General features: G+C 38.0%; 1 protein-coding gene across 3 annotated transcripts in view; it reads right to left on the minus strand.

The window, feature by feature from the left end:
• The window catches only part of GLRA2 (glycine receptor alpha 2), a 128,648-nt gene that overhangs the window by 84,183 nt on the left and 22,663 nt on the right, over nucleotides 1–21,802 (minus strand). For all 3 annotated transcript variants that reach the window (XM_009476274.2, XM_009476273.2, XM_087757036.1), the window contains exons 4-6: nucleotides 15,396–15,619; nucleotides 1,858–1,940; nucleotides 658–795 (exon numbers count right to left, since the gene is read on the minus strand). In XM_009476274.2, coding sequence (XP_009474549.1) covers nucleotides 658–795; nucleotides 1,858–1,940; nucleotides 15,396–15,619 — 445 coding nt within the window. The remainder of the gene's footprint in view (nucleotides 1–657; nucleotides 796–1,857; nucleotides 1,941–15,395; nucleotides 15,620–21,802) is intronic.

A 21,802-nucleotide genomic window follows, 5' to 3' on the forward strand; every position in this document is an offset into this window, starting at 1 on the left:
TCCAAATTTTAACAGAGTTCTCTCTGCTCTGTAAAGCTAAATATAGAAAACACAGCATTTGAAACTTCAAAATAGCAAATATAGGAAAAAGATTACAGTATTAAGCAAACATTGAATGTCCCAACATTTCATGTCTGTACACTATTCAGATCAGCAATGAAAGCATTGTCTTTTCAAATACTACATTTCATAAATTAGACCACACATAAAAGCTGGTGAAAATTTGATATTTTTCCTCATTGGCACTTTGATACTCTGGAAAAATAAATCAAGTTCAGAAAAATCAGTACTTTAAAAGTGATGAATCAATATTTAAGAAAAGATTCGGTTTGTTAAAAAAGTTTCATTTTAAGGAAATCAAAACTAGATTTTGTACCAGTTTTTTAAGATTTTAAATTCCTTAATGATTTTAAGGATATTAGAATATGTATATTAGAATACCTTTAATGAAATCAAAGGAAATTTGGAAATAAAATCTTTCAAACAAACAAAAATAAAAGGCAGAAAAATTAATTTTTTAAGATTTAAAACTAAGTGTGGCTGAACCGAATTTTAATTTCAAAATTTTTCTCTCTTTTTACCCATCTTTTCCCTTTGCAAATTGTCAATAGGTACCATTACAGCAATTAACAGAAAAAAAAATAGAATAATGCTCACCAGTGTTGTAATGCTTTGTGCAATAACCAAGTTCTTTATCTTCTTTCAAAATAAACTGTGGCAAGGTTAAACCCTCTGCAACTTGCACAGGTCCATCACTTAGCCACTCAAATATCAGATCATTCATAGTGTAGCCAACTACAATAAAGAAATCAGAGTTCATTAGATGGTAACTGACTGGAAAACATCAAAAGCAAGTATTATGTCTGAGAAACATATCTTTTATTGCAATACATGTTATCTCAGTTATATTTTTAAACTGTCTGATTAATAACAGCACTACTGCTGTTGGTTACCAGTTACTATCACTGTACTATTACTCTATTAAGAGCAACAAGTAACACAGTTCTGAAATACTGTCCTGGCTTGCCACTAAAAAATAATTTTGCTGGCCCATCAAAGATACTGTTTACAACTGAAATGACGTTTCTCTGTGCCTATGTATCAGCCCGCATTTTGCTTTATTTTCTTCATTCTTTCATGATGTAGTTGGTGGGCACCAACAAAACAAGGATTTCTAGACTGCAGAATGCTGGGCCCTTGCTGAAAACTGCAGCTTTTGTAAACCTGTGAATCTACCACTTAGAGGTGTGGAGGGAAAAGAGAGAGGCTTCAACTCACTGAAGTCTCTTTTTGACTGCAATGGCTACATATTTATGGATAAATTAAACAAGGTGTATGCTGACACACTTAAACAAGGTGTGTACTAACAGCTACACAGTACGGATGAGTGTGTGCTGGTACCCAAGTCCACACCTTGGCTGTATTTAGCTTATTAGCATAAGCGTACCTACAGGACCTCTGCGTCATCAGGTTCGTTGCATCCATTTTTCAAAAGACCATAGCATGTTTTGATCAGACATAGCTAATCCCTGGCTGTGAACTAATTATTCTTACTTTCTTGAGATTTTATTTCTCCTGCGCAGCATCGCTGTGGTTATCGCTGGAAGTGATGCAGCCCTGATGGGTGAGGTGATGTGCCCTGGGAGGGTGAAAGGGAAGGGAGCAGGAACAGCAGAGAAACAGGGGACCTGCATGGTACAGTGATGGACAGTTAAAGCACTGTTTCTCCGTGATTTTCCCTTACAAAATAGGAATATTGAGTCTCACCACACAAATATGACAAAGTAGATACTATCTAACCACCGACTGTTATGATAAAATCTTGTTCTTCGCTAGATAAAGCAACAGGACACTCACAGCTCTCTAGCTGCATTGTACATGTCTGTACATCCATAGGAAAATTCTTCAAGTCCATGGGACACGATAAGGTTAAAGTAAGCCTAAAATTGGAGGGGAAAAAAAAAAAAAAAGAAGCTATTGTTAGAAATCTACAGGTTTTATCCAAAGCCCCATATTTAGACTTTAAAGGACCAAGACCAAATCTTAACACTTCAGGGTCTGGACTCATTCTCCCCTCTGAGCTTTTAAGGACATAAGAGCTGTGAAGACAGAGCAAGTAAGCAAACCGGGTGCTTGCTGGCTGTGTTGGCTGAGCAGAACAGGTACAGAGAAGACAACATCAAAATAGCAAGAAGTGCTCTCCACTAATGTACCAGTGAATGTTTTATGTATAATACTGAACCCAAATAATGCAAAAGCTGAAATGACTGATCATGGAACACACATTTTTAAGCTTTATTTTGGAAAAGCAAAGGAAGGAAAAAACCACAGGGTTTTTTCAACAGAGAGTGCTTTTGTTGTGTATGAAGCCCATTTTCAACCCTTCATTCTTACTGGTTAGCCATTAAAAGAAAGAAAAAAACACCATACAGTAAAAGCTAGAATCACATAGCATTAAAAGATAAAGAGTGCAGACAGAAGAAAGTAAGCCTAAAGGAACATTATCATACAAACTAAATTTCTTTTTAAATTTTTAAGTTGTTATTGTCCCAGATAAAGCATAAGTTTACTTGGATGGGAATATTCTTAATGTTTCTTTCTTTCTTTTTTTTTAATTCAGTTTACTTTTTCACATTTGATTGAAATCTGTTTCAAGAATTCTCCTCTGCTTTATTTCTTTTCTTGATCATGTGGGCAGAAGAAACCTTTTTTTTAACAAACCAAGATACTGGGATGACATAATTACAAACAAGTAGCTGCTTTGAAAAACAGAAGAATTGTTAAGATTTTGGGATGTCATATAAAAAGAGTACATTTTTATTTCAATTACCTCCAGCACAAAATACTCTTTGACATAAAGAAAGCAAATCATAAACAAAAACCTCTGCGCCCATTTACCATCAAGGACAAGAACTAGTTTGTCTGATGTGAAGGTACACTGAAACATTAACACAGTACAATGAGAATAACTTTTTAATTATGCCAGTGAACCCACAGGCCAGCTGCTAACCTTGGAAGTATGTTGTCCCACAGACAAATGCGACCTGTATGGAGAAATACTTCACTAAGCTCTGTCTCCCATGGTGATTTTGTGCTTCTCACCACATATGGCTGATTTAAGCTCTTTCAGTCTATTTCTTCATCACGTGAATTTTTTGGGATGGCCTGACTGGGCTTTCTAGTCCTACTGTCCTGCCATCAAGTCACTATGACAAGAAGATGATATTTATGTAAATGAGATCAAAATGGTCTCAGCCTGATCAAAAATCACATTCAATATCTCTGCTTTTGCCTACTCGTGGGCTACCCAGAGAAAGTCACATTATTTTCCTCTTAACACAGTCTTCAGCGTACAAGGAAACTAGAGATCAGTTGTCTGTGGTGGTGAAGTGCACTGAGAAAAGCCACCAGCAGTTCTCTTAACACTGCCATAGTAAATAAACTCCCATTTAACCTTTGGGAGCAAACAGCATAAGCGTTAAAAAAAAAATTAGTCATCTAGAGAAAAAAGTATATCTAGTAGACATATAAATGCCATTGAAAATCTGCCCTTTACTCATTTAAATATTTTAAATGCCCTGCAAATATTAACTAGTCTCATTTTTACTAGGTAATTTCCTGGATTAAAGATTGAGCTATACAAATTGTTAATCTCCAGTATTAACAAAAGACTGCTTCTACCTTTTTTTCTGAAATGTTGATATATCGAACTCTGTTCCTTCTTTTCAGTTATCTTCTAAATATGGCTTAGATGTTTTAAGTTCATTTCAAACATGCCTTTACACAAATGCAGCCTTTCTAAATACGTCATTTGTTTATATTCATTGAAGTAGGCATGGCCTATCCACCCCTCATATTTTACTGTGTGGATTGCATGCTGACTACGCTTCCTTCCCTCTTCATCCCTTTCTACTCCCCAAAACCCTCATCTAGGGATTTGCCTACATACGTGGGCAGGGGGGTCTTTTTTATTAGTCTAATACCAAACTCATGAGAAAGCGAATACATCCAGTTGCAGCTTTCAAGCGTCCCATGGATAAATTGATCTATCTCCACTGATGTTAGGTAGATTTATCATTTTCTTTTTTTCTGGAGGTGAACTGAGAAAATGCTCATTATGTTGGTTCACACAAAGGTTGACATCTCTTCTTTCTCTTCCTAACCAACATTGTCTTTCATGAAGACTAAATTATTCTCTGCTCACCCTGACAAATGGAAAATAATTTCTATTCACTGTATTGATGAGGCTAGCTCAAGAGACCATGCCCTTGTAGCTTTACTTCTCCTTGTTGTTCATCCCAGCAGAGTAGCCATTCATAGTTAACATCTTTGCCTCTGTAATTGCTTCTACTAGGAGTAATGCAAGTGTTCAACCCGACGCTTATTGCCTGGTATTGTCCACAGATCCATTGATTTTCAACAAGATTACTGCATGCTAAATGATTAGCTGCTGGAGTATCAAGTAGCTCCAGTGAAGTCCATGGTGGTGGGTTAATTTATAGCAGTTGACTCTTTTTCAGTAAAAATATGATTCTGCAAGTGTTTCCAAACCCAGGTGCCATGTCACTACTACTTGTATATTTACATTAATAAGGAAATGGGATCAGAAATGGAAAGTGTTAGGCAGATATAGCTACCCACATTGCCTATAATAACAGTGTCATTGACAGAAAATGTTTCAGAGAAGTGCATGTCTCACACTTGGCAAATTCAAGAAGGTCCTATGAAGATTTGGTGCAAAGTGCAAGTTTAACTGGCAATTACATTAATGAATACTTTAATTGTTAATAAAACAGAAGAAACTGCTATAGAACAATTGTTTTATTTTTCAGGCACCCCGCCACCAAGGCATTTGAGATGCATAAACAGATGTGGTGATGTAGCACCATAAAACACTGATGTGAAGAGTTCTATGAACAATCTGTGTAAAGCTGAAAAAAGAAGCTGACCAAGGGCTTGAGTTTGTCTTCAGTTACCTGAGCACCCTTTACCCCCTGTTATCCAGGCTCAGGTTACACAGCTCACTTAGGGAGAGCTCTGGGGTTGTGCACATTATATTTTAGGATATATTATAGGAGAAAATCACAACTCCAGTGCCCCAGCACTTCAGGCACAACATGGGGGCCAGCAAGCTGCCCCAGAGGAGAGGCAAAGTTGCTCTCTTCTTTCCCTCCCCACTCCCTCACCCATCCCACAGTCAAGGAAAAATCAAGCCCTGGAATAGTGCAAACAGAGTAAGAACAGAACAAAATGCAGAATCAGAGTCAGAAAACAAAGAATGAGAGATTAGCCAGCAGTGTTACAAAAATAATGAAAAAATAAATCAATAATATTACTGAGCAACACTGTGGCAGAGGCAGGGCTTTAATCCAAGTACTCCAGCGTAGCATTGCCTGTCTTAAACTTTGGACCCTCTTCACTCATACTCTAGGTAAGTCCTTTTAAGCAGCATCTGTTGATACTTCAAATGCCTTCAAAGTGCAATAGGCACTGCTGGGATTTCTTCACTCAGCATTTAATTCAAACCCCTCTCTTTCATCCCCAGGTTCCACCAGAATGTCCTGAGAAAACATGCATATTTGGGCTGTGAGTCTGTTTCTTCCCACCCAGCTCAACATCCTTCATTTCTCGTCACCCCAGAAACCCACTTGCAGCATCATTCAGTGGTCTGTATTTCCCACTTCTGCAGGCAGGGAAGCAAAAGTCCTGCAGACTGTGGCCTCCTTTGTTACAGAAGCCAGAATAGGCATCCCGTGGGAAAAAATAAACAGCTTGACAACATGTTATTAATCAGAAACCCTCATGCTGGTGATCTTTAACACCTGAACACGTTGTTTTGCAACATCAGTGTTTTCTCCAGATGGAAGCAGATGTGCCCTCAGATGGGCCAGCAGCAGAGCTCAGCACAGCCCCTACCACTGCCCTAAATGCAGCTGCTGTAGCCAGCCATTGTCCTCCAAGGAAAAGCAGCAAAGGGGGGTGACACACATGAGCAGCGGAGGGAGCTGAGAGGTATTTACATGCAGTGCAATAAAGTCCTGAGCTCAGCAGTGGGGCTGAGACACCGTGCTTCCTATTCATCCTTCACCCATTCCTGCCCTTGTCCTGTCCTTTCTCTGGCTCTGGACATATTTTCCCCATCTTCTCCTATGTCTGCCCATCTACACTACATCTCTCCCAGAGCCCCCTACATGACCCAGAGCCCAGCCTCTTTCCACTGCATCCTAGTCTGTCCTTCTACACTTTCCCCCTCCCTTTCCTGTTACCCTCTCTTTTTATCCAGTCCTGCCAAATCCCACTCCCACCTCTCTTTGAGGTGTTAAACCTCAAGGCCAGTCATTGATACCTAATCCCCAAAGCAGCACCATCAGTGGAGGGTAAGGTCCTTTAATACAAAAAACTTCAATGAGAGTAAAATGTTTGTAAACAGATTATTCTCAAGATCATCTCTAATCACTTTCTTTCTCTTAGAAGTTTTGAACGCTGATGCTCATCACCATCATGCCGCTTCTCTGATAATCTCACGCTACAAAAATGCTTCAGCATACTACACATACAGACTGCTTGTGAATGGTCTGCAGCACAAAACTGAAGTAAAGGACTGCTAGTATGAAATCCTTAGGGAACTGGGTTTACATATTACATAATCCAAGAATTTTTTTTTCATAAATTTAGGCGTATGCCTAATTATAACTGGGATTTGATGTATTGCCTAATCTGCAGCAAACATTAAACTGTATTCTAACCCACTTCTTTATAAGCAGCTATCACGCCTTAGCTTGATGTGTTGCCACTCACCCAAAACTTCTCCTGATCTGAGCAATAGCTCTCGCCCTGGAGGAGGACACTGATCCCACAAGAGAAAGGCCCTGTGGATCACAATAAGAGGTGTCTGATGACAAGGGGAATATCATTTTCATTAATTATTCTGCAAGTGGGGAGGTTTGTGAGTGGGCTGCAGAACAACAGCCTCCTCATACAGTTTTTTCTAATGAGAAATATCTAGGGTCGGACTTATTAATATAGAAGTACTGTTGGAAATTTAAATAGTCTTGGAGATAAGGGTACAAGTCCCTCCCATCTCCAAAAGAAGCATGATTATCTCCTTGTAAGCATGAAGAGCAACAAATGCCTCACTATGAGTGGGCATGGTATCAAAAATAACATTTTGTTTCTATTCTTATCCCTTCATTCTTTCAAGCTACACCCATCTGCAGCTCAGCTGTTGGGACAGGAGACTTCAGAACCTAGGAATTTATGCTGCAAATACCAGTACACAAGTACTACCTGCACAGTCACTGCTAACATTGTCTATGTGTCACTTTTATGAAAAGTCTTATGCCTGTGCAAAGCCCACAGTGTTGGGTTTAGTGACAAGTGGGATTTTTTTTTTTAGTATTGCCAACTCTAAAGATGCTATCATAAATTGCAACATTTCTGGTATTTTTCTTAAAGCTCCAAGCTGACAATAAAGGTAAACATATTCTTAGTGGTACATTTTTCTTTGGCAGATTAAATTCTTGATTCTTATAGCTGCTGAAATAACATTAAAATATTACCTAAGCATAAGCAAAGTTCCCTATTAAACTGGCAGGGGAGATGGAGTTGCACAGCAACCATGACTGCATCGCATGACACAGGAGCAAATGCCATTCAGACTAGTGGCACTGAAACAGGGAGGAGAATCTAAAATCTCCTTATATTCCTCCCAGCCCCCTCTCTTGGGTGACCTGTGACTGAAAGAAGGACACACACACTGTTCGTATATCAGAAGACCAAAAAAAAAAAATTCCCAGTGACATTCTTCTTTTAAAGGGCTTTTCATTTTGTAGTCTGTCTCATTATTTTTTCAGGGACCTGACTCATCATTTTGAATGTCAATTCTGGTAATTTTCACAGTCTACAGGCTTTGTCCTGTTAAATGGAACCGTCAAACTCTCTGCTTTTTCCCTTATTTTTGAGGAGTCCTGGAATTCCTCTCTAATATTTGTCATGTTCTGCAGCTTCATTTCTGTCAGATGGGAATGGGCTGAAGTCGAGCTTAGAGGAGACGTGGAGACTTCTCTGCTATGGCAAAATGTGAGATGTAGTCTGGAGTTTCCCGTACTGCTGTTTATGAGCATGTTCTCGCTCCCTCCAGTGCTTTGCTTTGCTTCATGTGCTGCTTAACAACACAGCAGCTGGCATGGAGCGGGGTGGTGGATTTCTCATTACTGGCATCCCACTTCTCATTGTAATGCATCATTGTCTGTAGATACACAATGCCAGCCCATGAGCTGCCAGCAAATGATTTTCCAATTATTGCTCAAACAAATCTATGAAATTAAATTCAAGTATGATTTCATGTAACATGAAATCATAACCACCTGTTTCCTTTCCATGAAGAACAGCATTTCATCTCTCCTTTCTCTTCTGTCATTTTCTATCTTAATTTTCCTGCAGTGTGTGTTTAGTATGGTGTTGCTTTCCTCCTGGCATGGTGACATCTCTGTTCTAAGCCATATATTGCAATGCAATTGGCAAAAGACCTTCATCCCTGGGAGCATGTTCCAGGAAAACATCCTTTATTATACCATTTAGAAAGGGCTCCCACACCTACATCATTTTACACCTAACCTTTAACTGCCCCAGTGCAAGTTCAATGGGTAAATGGAGTGATTGGTCACTACCAACCAAGGACAGGCATTGCCATCACCTGTAAGGAGAGCAGGTACACAGATATCTGTCTTGGCTATGCAACTATCCCATTGGCATAGACACCCAGAAGTAACCACCCCCCAATATTTTTTGATCCTGTCAGCCAAGAACAACTTTATGTGTACAAATTGATCTCCAACAGCATTTCCCAATTTTTTACTTAGAACAAAGTCTTCCTTTTTGTTTGAGACACAGGAATATAGGGCTATTGAAATGACATCTTGGGCCATCAGGTCTGGTCATCTGCTATCACACATAGTCACATCATCTAATCCCTTTCAAAAATGATCAAGGTTCATTCAGTGATATCTAATTCCATTCCCCCTCCTCCTTATTTGTGTTGGAATATTGCTCTAAGAATTCAAAGTGTATATGATTGGAAACTTTATATCTTCCACTTTGAGCCTACTTATGACCAGTTCAGAGCCATTTGTTCTCCTGGCAGCATTGTCCTTCAGTCTAAGTAGCTCTTCTGTTGTGTTTATATTTACCTCACCTCCAGTGCTCTTTTGTGTCAGCTAGAGACGTGCATGGCATTAGAGGACGAAGTGAGGCAGCACATGTTCAGGTATAATGTCCATATCCCTACTTTGCTTTAAATGCCTTGTGAAGTGAAAAAGCAGCTAATTTTGTGTCATTAAAATGTAAATTATTCTTTCCCTAAGCAAGATGATCAATAGGGTTTTGACAATAGCTGTTCTAGTTGCATAACAAAGTACCCACATTAGGCTTTATTATTTATTTAGTAGCTTTTATTATTTGCTATGCAAAACAAGTACTTTAGATACAACAGAAAAATATGAGTGTTGGAAACTCAGGGCTAGATCCTCAGTCTCGATCTGTAGATTGGGAGGGAGTGAGAAAGACAAGAGTGGGTGATGGGAGGGTGCAGTTAAGAGTGTTAAAAAAAAAAAACAAAACAACACCCCAAAGGATACGAAGAATCTCAGGCCATTTAATTAAAAGACCCCAAAAGGAAGGAGGGTGGGGGTGAAAGGAGAGGCAGGAGTAAGGGCAAGAAGGAAAGAAAAAGTACGGGTGAAAAGTGAGCAGCTAATGATAATCCAGGGACATTGGGTTCAGCCATAATGAGAACAGCTGCTTGTCCTACAAGAGGCTGCAATTTTTTAGCCTCTGAAACCATTGTTATTATTGTAATCATGCCCATGGGAAGACGAATTTGTCAAATTCACCGGATTCACATAGCATGCAGCCACAATTTGGGAAGTCACCGTGTCCCAGTAACATTGTGCAGTTTAATAAAGTCTAGTGATTCTAGCACTATTTATATAATGTCTATAAGGTTTCTGCCTATAATATATAATAGCTGTCAAACCCAAAATTTCTTTGGATCTGTGCTCTATTTCAGTTAGTATTTCTGCATTGATTATTCTTCAATGCTTATTTTTTTTAAATGTGGAAAAGTTACTTTAAGGTATATAAAGACATATTATCCTTTTGGAAAATCAGGGCAGTGAGCATGGGACAGTGTGCAGTTTTGGCAACGGTAGAACTAAACAATTTTCTATGAAAGTGTTCCTGTGCTGATTGAGATTAATTTCCAAGGGAAAATCCCCACCTTGCCAGCACCAGTATTATTCTGGTAGGAGCTGAGCTAATAAATATGATTGTGTGATGTCAGAGAGAGGGGTTCCTACACAGTAAACAGCCATGTCAATCATGATAACAGTCTCTCTGCTCTCCCCTCTGCTAATCTGTCACATGGAAAGACAATGCTGCTAGTAAAGTCCAAATCCTCTTAAATCCCAACATTAGATTGTAAAATAAAATTGAAGTCATCAAATTAAAGCACAGGATGCACACAGAGCTGTAGAACCCATTTCCTACCACTCTGTTAGGCTAGGCTGTGCTGTGCCATGGGTGATTTACACACAACGATGTCAACAGGTGTAAATGGAGCTTCATTATCGTATAGCTGATAAGGTCTGTACCCCAAAATTATTTTAGAAAACCCATGCCTGACGTTACTGTAACATGGCAACATATTCTGTAGTAGCCATGCTAAAGATCTAAGATCTGATCTTATTTAAAACCAAAATATTTTGAGGGGTAGTGGACATTTTTCGCAATGAATAGTCTATTGCAGAGGGACTAGCAGTGTTGCCTATGCTTTTCCTTAATCTGCTTTGTATTTCTTTCCCACAGGTCAAAGAACAAAGGTACAGAGGAGACTACAAAACACAGAAGTTTCACTCGGAAAAGCTAAATTATAAAATGCTATAGATTACTTCTGATGCTTTACGTGAGGGACATGTTAATCATGACTCGTAATATAATCCAAAATGGCATGTGGGGTGGTGGGGGTGCAGGGGGGAGTAGACTCAGTGCTCTGTCACTTGGCACTATGGCCACACAAGGAAGAGTTGAATTTGGAAACTCCTGAATAAGGCAACTGTCATGGGAGACAGCATTGCAAATAAATGTGTTGTTTTCACAGATACTTTTCTTTGGTTGCATAAGCAGGCAAGGGCTTTTGGACGTGCCAACTCATCCTGTCAGCTACTTGTTGCCGAACTGAGGGGCTAGTAATTACCCCCAGAACAGCTGCACAAATAGAGAGAAATCTAATAGCTTGAATTTTCTCTGTTTCGTGGTGCCCTAACAGCACAGTACTGCTCTCTAGTAGACACTCTGCCTTCGTCCGTAATAACATTTAACAATTAAACCTATGTCAAGAGTTGAAACCATGAAGAGCTAATTGTCTACATAACTGTAACATTTCTTGCACTGTGCAGATAAACAAAGACAGAAAAACAGATACTTTGAAAGACTTGAAGAAATTCTTCCTAGGTATTTCATTCCTCTTTGAACAGGAATAGCAAAAATGGGGGGAGAAATCTAATTTGTGAATTTGTAGAAATCTCCTCCCTAGAATTCCAAGTGGCTTTCTTGTCAAATTATGCAACACCTTCTAAAATCTTTGCATATTTTAAAAATATGAAATAATCTGCTTTGTAACTCTTTCTGGCTAAATGCACTGGCATTATGTTTCAGTGCACAGTTCTACAACTTTGTCAGGCAATTGGGAGTGTTTTCTGGAGCAGCAGGTAAAAAAGAGGAGTTACAGCCCCTTTACCTTCTTGATCGATATATTCTAGGTTCAATGCCATGGATCAATATTACAGTTGAGTTATATCACCTTCTGCATCAAGCTCATATGGCTGAGATGCACTGAAAATATTAAAAGGAGAGGGAGGCAATTAATGCAGAAAAAAGCCCCAAACCTTAAATAAAACCATTTCATTTTCTATCACTTTGCTAAAATAAGCTTTTAGGCAGATGCTAATATTCTGAGCTGGCTGGCAGCCTGAAATGAGTTTGTGGGGATCAGGTAGCGCAAATGAGTGGCTCAGAGAGAACGCAAAGCCTCCTGTGAGGTTATTTAACATTTTGCTGATGTCCCAGGTGCCCGCAATGGGCCAGAGAAGATGTGATCCTTGCCCCTGGAATATAAAATCAGTGCAGCATTGTATACAATGCAAAATCCATGTGTCATACAGAACATGACTGCCAGGAACAAGATTCTCAGTATCATCACACAGCACTGATGCTCTTTCTAATTGCATAGCCCCCTACAAAATCCAATCCATGCAGAGATCATTCAAGGGTTGGGAACAGATGAGTCACAGGCATCTGGGGCGTGACGTTATGTGGGTTCTGATTTTAACTCTCATTGTTTTCTCAGCATACAAAATATACACAACTTAAGCTAATTTTATCGAACACTGCTATAACAAACCCCTCTTGTTGACTGCTCTCTGCAGAGGGCTTTAAAATAAAAGTTATAGCTATATAACTGTTTTGCAGCTCAAAGAGTGCAACTGAGACTGATCTTGACTAAAGTGTAGTTGTTTGCTGAATATAACTTTCCTGTAACTGCTGACTTCTCAAAATACATGCACCTCTAAGAGCTGTTGCTACATCTCTAGTGGCAGTAGCATATATTTGCAGTACTGAGTAGTGCTGGGTTCCCTCTCCGAGGTTCTACTTCATTCTGCAGTACCTAAAGGTTTAGACCAGTTATCCAGTTACAGAGCCTCAGGCTCCATATACCATATATAGCATGCTATCTGAGATCAAAACAAATACCAAGGTAGTCATTTGAGCACACATAAAATATCTAAAAATGGGTTTAGACAGCTAAACTTCTATGATTCATAGGTGGGTACATCAACTATCAACAACTCTGGCTTTATTTTCTATAACAACTCCCAGAGAATTAAATATAGATCTAAAAGTCTGCAAGCGTGAACATCATAACCAATTATTGTAAGGTAAACTATGATGGAAATCTACGTCATGCTTGCCATCACCAGTAAATGCAGGATGGCTTATCCCTTGCTGAGAGAAGGACAAAGAGCCTCATAGCTACCACGAGGTGAGATAATTCCCAAAGCTAAGCACTGTGATGGGGCCAACACATGGGCCAGACCCTCACTGACCCTGCCATGACTTATTTCAGCACCAATATCCTACAACCGAGTGTCTTGTTTTAGTAAAATATGGACCATGAGATTTAGCCCCAGATGATTTTCCAAATTCTTTTCAGAAAGGGCAGGCTGCCCTCTGAGAGCATTTAACAGCATAAGCCAGTTGTGCCTCCTGCGCAGCGTATTTCCATGTTTTTGGTGCAGTATACAGGGAAGAGGAATACCGCTGTCATATAATACACACACTTTGCTTCTTACCCATTAATTACCAGGAGCACTTCTAAACTAATTTTACGCAGAAAGCAGTTTATATTTATGTGAGATTAACTTGTCCTTGATTTTATTAAATTTGGAAATATGACAAAACAGCCTACACCACTACTTCTCAGACATCTTGGTAAAGTGCTTTAAACATTTACAGCACCCTAAATGCTAAATGCTAAATATCATCATGCCGGGCTAACTGTTATTCATGCAGTAGTGAAAATGGCAACATTATAACATTCTCAATGTACTGAAACCAACCACTAAAATATTTCTGTTTGTTTCCACATAGCACAACTAAAGTGACTGGCAACACACAGACGCATGTAACACAGTACCTAGGGAATAAAGACAAGTTTTTCTAAGTACTTCTGATTTCAAATTTCCATACTCTGGAAAGTTTTCTTTACTGTAAAGTACTGTTCAAAATTATATGCCATGTTAGAGGTGACAGGTAAGCCTCTATTACTGCTGTGAGATACAAGCGAGAAACAATGAGCTTTGCTCAGTACTCCATTGGAATACTGCTTACTCTGCTTCAGATTAATTTGCATTTAGGTGTGGGAATTTTACAAATGTGATATGACAGCTAGAAATATTACTTTTCCCACATGGACAAATGTCAGGAAAATTATCCATCTGCATTCAGAACAACACCCAACTGCACTGTTGCCTCCAATAAGATGGTGTCTGATGTCATTCAAAGAAACAGATGCATTCATTTCTTTCCCAGGGTGAAAGAAGAAATATTTGTAAGTGACAGCATATTTGTCACTCTGCTGGTGCTAGTTTCATCATTGTATCCTATTATTTTGCTCAAACTGTTCAGGTACACCAATTTGAAATCTTGCTCAATAAACATTTACTTTTCATGCGGCTTAATCCATCCAAATATTGCTGGGGTCTTATCAAGGAATTTCCACGAGAATTAAGTAAATGGAGGAAGTGCCATGTTATTACTTATTTATTTATCATCCTAAAGAACACAGCTGTCCTGAACCTGGATCAGTAATAATTCCTTAATGAAACTGCAGGTCACAAACAGAATGCCCAGTCAGAAACAACTGTCTTCTAAACTAATCTTCCTTACAGATGAGTAAATTCACTAAACAACCTGTTAAACAAATTCTATCATGTTTACTTTCCACAATGCAAGAAAAGCAAAAGCTGAGAAGCATTCCCAGCCACAAATAAAACACAGTAATTACTTTTTTTTAAACAATTTTAAGAGCAATAATACAGTGTTTTGCATCTTTGACTACCTATATTAAGCAATTAACAGTGCATGGTAAGCTGAATGTCAAATAAATACTGCAGATTATTTGCTGCTGTTTATGCCTGTGCAATGCAACTCTGATTCTCTGCATATGTCCCATTCCATCAGGTCATATCAAATCATGTTTTGTCAGTGTTTATTAATTCAGCCTAAATCCAGTCACATGACACACACTTCAATGCACTTGGTATTAAAAACCACTTTGTGTAATTTCAGTTATTTTTAAATGTGAATAGATACATCCGATTACCCAGTGACCTGTATGTCAAGTTTATTGCATTTCAAGCATGTTTTTACTTTAGGTGTTGAGCAGCCATTTAAAATACAATTCCCCTTTACTTTTAAATTGCAACCCACAAACTACTGAAGAGTTGATTTCCTCTCTTTGTAAGAGGAATGACTTGAGCTAACACTGATGGAAATTTTTGAGGTGTACCATTAAAGTATTAGCCTTAAGTTTCTGACAAGACTAAGTACTTCTATGCCCCTTACAGACTTTTTTGCAAAAAGTAGAAGCTTAGCAAAAGAACGTAGGCAAAATTCCTTTTTCCCTGGTATGATTAAGTCTCATTTCAGTTGTACACATGGGACAACAAAAAATTAAATATGTAAATTATGTTCTGTAAGCCTAGTTACATCCAGAAAAAAAGAGGGAGTGAGAGGAAAGAAGGGGATAAAGAGAAAAAAAATAAAGTTAACTAGTTTACCTGATACTGTACAACACTTTTCCAGTTTTAGAAATCCTCAGCAACTTGTTGTCTGTTGTGACATCATGGAAGTTTGCTCCCTTCTCATTGGCAAAGAATAAATCTGGCTTCCAAATAGAGTCCAACATAGAGGGATCCAAATCCAGGGAATCATCAGGATATTCACTGTAAGCCAGACGTGAGTCGTTCCACTGCTGTCTCAAAAAAATGTTCACTCTGTAGTCCTACAGAAATGCCATGTGAAAAGGTTACTAAGCCACTTACCAAAACTGGAAGTCCACTTTAGCTTTCTTTATGCTCTTAGACTTACTACAGTACCAGTGTTACAGCAAACATTTATGTTATCCTTTGAATGTAAGAGTTGTCATTTGAAGATAAAGCAGTCTAAATGCTGTATTGAACCAAACAAACACAACTGGTACATTTTCCAAATCAAAATTAGTTCAGTGATGAAAAAAAAATTAACTGTAACCTCCAGTATTAAATATAACCCTCTTTCAAATGCTATAGATTAACACAGAGGTACTTAGAAAGTCAAAAAGCATTACAGCTAGATATATACAATTTCAACAAAGATTCTATAAAACTACTAATTTAAATAAATTGCTTCCAGTATGTAAATCAATTATTTCTAATGTACTCATGAATAGTTGCTAATTCCAGTGAAGCCAGATTTGTATAAAAGAAATTAAATCAGCACTTCTTATTTACTGTTTGTGTCCTTTTTCTATCTACCTTATGCTTTTCTCTGTGTGTTCCTTCATTCACTCCTCCCTCTCTGCAACCCATTAAAATTGTTCTAATTGCATTCTTCTGCTCAGTGGTCTGCTAGTCACAACTGGGAAAGGCAGCAATTATTTAGAGGTTCATTTAGAACCAACATTAACGCCATGTCAAGAACCGGCTATTAAAGAGGAGTGTGAAAAGAGCTTTTAGGGTCTAAACTCTCTGGAGGGAATGGAAAGATGCTAATGCTTATTCTGCTTATCCTGAATTTCCAAGGTCAGCAAATAAGAGCTTCATCTCTCCTAGCTTTCCCTGCTGTTATAGCATATTTACCTGAAATTACTACATTTAACTTACTTGTGAACACAGTCTTAGAAATACATCTACTCTTCCTCTAAAAGGAAATAATATTTACTTTAATAATATTTATATCAAATATATTATCTGAAGAAATATGTTAGCAAATAATTCTTCCAACTGTACAAATCCCTCACATTTAGGATTTGATTCATGGTAGCAGCAGTACTCTAAAATGGCCGCACTTTGCTTTTGACTTGGAAAATGTATGAGTTGACCTGGATTTAGTTAGGCCACTGAACTACATAGTCTAAAGAACTTATCATCCTTGAAATATAAATAAATCTCACTCTGACTAGAGCTGCAGAAAGCAGCTTGCCCAATACGCAGACTCTGTGAATGACCCTCTCCAAGCTTCAGCGTTTCCCACCCTTCATTCAGTAGGTTGGTGATGAGGTGTGCTGCCACCCTGACAGACTATTTCTGACATCCAAACTGATGCGGTTTTTGAACCCTGTGGGATGATGCTTTACAATCTCACTAGAAACGTGATTTTTCTTGTTTTCTTTATCAGTCATTTTCATTTTGCTGTTGGGTAGATGCAAGTCAAAACAGGAATGTCTACTAATCAGAGCAAGACAGACCTGAAAGAGGTCTCAAGAATAGCATACATTAAAGATACTTATACTAGCCTGTATCTTTTTTTCACAAGCCACTGTACTTTTTATGATGGTGTTGTTCCATACAGTTAAGGATTAAATAGCTACTTGCAGTTCTGAACTTATGAAATGTCATCACATCTTGTGAAGATACACTAATCCTAAGCATACTTTCCCTTGCTTCTTGGTCTTAGAAACTGAGTGTCTTGTATGTTTATACAGGACAGTTTTAGTTATAAAGCCAGGAAAGCACTTGATTTTCATTCTACAGAAAAGGCGGCAAGAGCTGTCATCAGCAACTGCTGACAGAATAAAATTACTACAACTAGTTGTGCAACTGCCTTTAATTTTGCTTTGAAATAAGATGTACAATGACGTCTATGGAAAGCAGAGGGATTTCTTTCCCCATGACATAGAAATCATAAATCAGTCAAATCAGTAAATTGTTTTGAAATGTCTAAAAATAAATGTGCTTTCATAAACTTCAGTAGTTGGTGATTTAGATAACAAACAATAGTCTGAAAAATCCTTATTCATAGAAGAGCTTGCATATGATGATATATATTATACCAAAAGTATAAATAATACCAACAGGATTACACTACCTTTTCCAATATGTGCCTTCATAAATATATCACCCATCACACTGATACACTTAGAAATGCTTTCTCTCTGCAAGCTTTGTTGTCAGAAGGAAAACAGCACTGAAACCCTTGTTTATGTTTGATAGGCTTTGCATATATATATATTTATGTCTAGATATTTTAATAAGAAATAAAAATGGAAATATAATATAACATGCGCATCACAAAACCTTCATTACTTTTTTCTCCTATACTCGCGGTATAAGCAGCCAAGAAGGATGTGTGTTTACACAGTCAGACCTAATCATGTGCAGAATTTTGAATTTACTTTTCCTGTGCTAACATTATAACTATCTTCTGAAGAAAAATTCTCCTGAGAACGGTGTCACAACATGGAGCTCAGGCAGACTACAGTGTGTATCCTGCAAGTTCCTGAGGGTAGAAGTGGGTGGACTGTAGTAAAGCACTCCTACATGACCATGAGTACACCTGCTCCACAAATTCTTTCTGACAGCACTGCTGCTCTGAACGAAGAGTGTGGACCTGAAGATTCAATCTCAGCTGCAACACTGATGCCAGCAATAGCTCAAGGCAACTCAGATAAACAGTTTTCCTCTGTTCTCAAGCCATAAGATCAGGGTAATACTAACATACTAAAGGAATAGTCATCTGATTAGTTTTAGTAGATTTATCTGAAGATTCAGGGACTCCATCCACAGATACACTTAGTTTTTGCTATAGTAATTTAGAGAGAAATGGTCTTCCAGCAAACCTGTGGCCACCAGGTTCACTCCCCAGAGCTTCAGCAAAGCTCTGGGACCCTTTGACCTCAGGCACTGCTGTGACAGCGGGTTGCTGAGGAGCCCCACTCTATTTTTGGTGCTATTTTCTGTCTCTGAACTGATGGTGATCTTAGATCTTAGCCTTCCTCCCATTTCCCTTCCAACAACTTTGATTGCTCAGGTATTGAGTCAGATGTCTGAGGCAAACAACAGATTTAGCTGGTCTTCCATGCATAGGAGGGGCTTGCCAAAGAGACTACTCTCTCTCTCCAAATCCTAAATATGAATGCTACCTGAAAAGTAGTGGTTTAATCATCTGTTTCAAGGCCATGTGACAGAAAAGCACTTGGTTACCTATGCACCTAAGCAGGGAAGGTGTCCCTAATGGCTTCAGTGGGAGTCTCTTATGCAGCTAAATCTATACATGTGAATTAATCATGATCTAAGAAGTTGATTTGTAACTATGTTTTTCTAGTGGGAAGATAATATCATACAGCCAGCCACAGCCAAGCTTTATTGCTCCTAAAGTTTTAAAAGGAACAGCAAATTTTTCTGCTAACATAAGTACTCAAAACACAACTGGAGTTTGATGCATGTACCCCAACAGAGAACCTGCTGCATAGTGTCAGTCATTGATTATAGAGCATAACGACAATAATAATGTCCTCACAGTTAGTCATTTCTGTAATTAACAATTAGCTCATCAATGTACAAACTGCTCTTAGCTTCTCCTACAGCTGATAGCTAAAAAATCCTGGTCTTTAGCAACACTGAACATCTGAATTTTTTGGGACCCTGCCCAGCCTGATGTAGATTACTCATCTGTGATACTCAACTGCAGTCATGCTGTACAGTGAATTTTCTGCTGAATACTGCATGTGTGAATGCTTCCAAAAATAGATACAGAGCTTACTGGCATAACTATTTATTCAGTGAAGTTACTCAGGAACGTCTTTTTCTCTTTCTTTGCAAGGCAGGGCTTAAATGAAAGACAAGCGAACCAATGAAATTTCCAACCATTCCATCTTGACTCTGATCTGGCCTTTTTTTTACTGTTTTTATTTTGGTATAATATACATCATTTTAATATGAAAGAAAACCATTTCTTTTGGAGGAAAAATAAAATTAGTTGTGATACTGTCCCATACATGTATTTTAGTGCAGAAAGACTAATGCATATGCATTTTGTTTCCCTAGATTTTTGGGAACAAATCTCATGAAGACTCTATGGAATTCATCCATTTGGAGAGAGCCAGCACAAAATCCTGTTTTATTTCTGAATGTTGGGTTTTAGCTTTTAGAAGAATACACTGGACATAAAAGTTGTGCTGGCTTTTCACACGGGGATGAATTTCGTATTGGTGTCTGTCCTAATCAGGAAACAGAAGGTACTTCTGCTGATGTTATTGAGAACCTGGCTTACTCAATTTAGTAAGTCTGGGACTGTAATCCTGTTTGCAATGTTCATTTCTCTTACTGAAAGCTTCTCTAAACAAGTTTGCATCTCCCATGTTTCCAATGAGCTACTGTAGATTGTCCAAGTTATATTCTGATAATGTCCCTTCAGCACATATACATGATTTCACTAAGCATTCCTGTCCTCTGAGACAGGAGTGTCTCTATTGAATTTACAATCCTCAGTGTTAAATGAATCCTTTAGTTTTATGTCAAAACCATCAAGAGCATTTTATAGGGAAAAAATGAATCCTAGGAGTCAAACAAAACTCATTATTTATCACAAGTGATGCCAACATTTTTACCACATGATTACATCTGTTTCAGAAAGGCAAAGTAGATGGAACAGTAATTGATGTCTGCCTCTCAGAGCGGTTTTAAAACATCCTAAAACTAGTCACATTAGTCATTAAAGAAGTGACAGCATTAAGAAAATCAGTATCAAACCATTGAACAGCATCTAAGAGAAGTCTTTGCACAATTTCAGCAGATATTATGAACAAAGCAAAATAAGAAAGCCAATAGTCTTTGTTTTCATCTACTTGAATGTTTGGCTGTTTTCAGCAGAATGTGTTAATGAACATTGGAAAGGTGCACATTAACATATTTGATAGAAGGTAAAATGCAATGAGGGGATTTAATCAAAGCAATGAAGGAGTCTAATTAATGCAATCAGCATTAGGTCGTGCAAATATTTTCATTGAATGCCATCTTGTAAAGCCAGTGACGTGCAGGATTTTTGCTACTTAATGCTATGCTGATGCCTCTACATGCTAGCATCAACAGACATGGCTGGGTAAAAAAGGCTACATTCGTTAGCTATCTTCTCAGAATCCTTTAAACATGGGAGAATAAATGAAGTTTTCAAAAAAACCTGAAAATTAAGTCTATTGATAATTATGTTACATCAAGATATGTTTTTTCCTGTCATTTTTAAGTTGATTTTAGTTTTCTTCTAAGATGTTTTTAAAATATTACAAATACGTACTCTGAAGCATTATCTGTTTATTTTATAGCTCTGTATGTTATAGCTTGTTATTTATAGAAGAGTCTTTCCAACACTATTTAAGAAAGCAACCTGCCTAGCAATAACTTGCTCTTTATCTTTAGAAAACATTAAATAACAGGGTGGGTTTTTAAATAAAAATATTTAGGAGCAGATTTGTGTTCCTACATTCCTTAAGCATCTCTTTCAAAAATGATGGCTTGAATTACAATTGAATTTAAATGAAGTATTTGAATATTAAATAAAATAATTACGTCGGGCTAAATATCTGCTCTTCGTTCATAATGCAAGGATTGCAAAGCAGTATCTATTCCTTTTTTTTAAAAAAAATAGTTCTTTGGTATACCTTAAGTCCTTTTGTGGGTAGCAAGTTCATTTTTAGTTACCAAGAACTCAGTCCTACAGGATGCTAAGCACCTTTATTGCCTCTGGCTTCAGCAAATACAGAAAGACCTGGATGCTGTGTAGGAATCCCCAGAAAACAGAGTTGTCAAACTACATTGCAATTGCATCAAAAGTGTCCATAGCTGTCCATAGTAACCTGAGGCAATGAAAATAACTCTTGCAAAATTTCAATGAAAGTGAGAGCACCCATTTTTAGTATATTTTGTGGCAGCGGTGACTTGAAGACTTCAAAGTCAAGCTGGGATTTGTCACTAGACCCTTTCTAGAAGGGGATTAACCCACTTCTTGTATATAAGTACCTGATAATTATTATAGGTTTATCATGTTTTATAAGAAAGCCATCAAAAATATCTCTCTGGACTAATGCCAGTAGTCAGGTGTATGTCTGCTTGAATAAACCACTGATTTTTTTGTTCATTGTTTGAAAAAGAAGATTGAAAAGCTCAGCATCTTTTTAAACAGACTCAGACAAAATATTTTTCATTTTTCTTAG

This window comes from Nipponia nippon, unplaced genomic scaffold, assembly GCF_047370975.1.
Source record: "Nipponia nippon isolate SJK-2023a ecotype South Korea unplaced genomic scaffold, ASM4737097v1 scaffold_2, whole genome shotgun sequence".
In the NCBI taxonomy this organism is placed as follows: Eukaryota; Metazoa; Chordata; class Aves; order Pelecaniformes; family Threskiornithidae; genus Nipponia; species Nipponia nippon.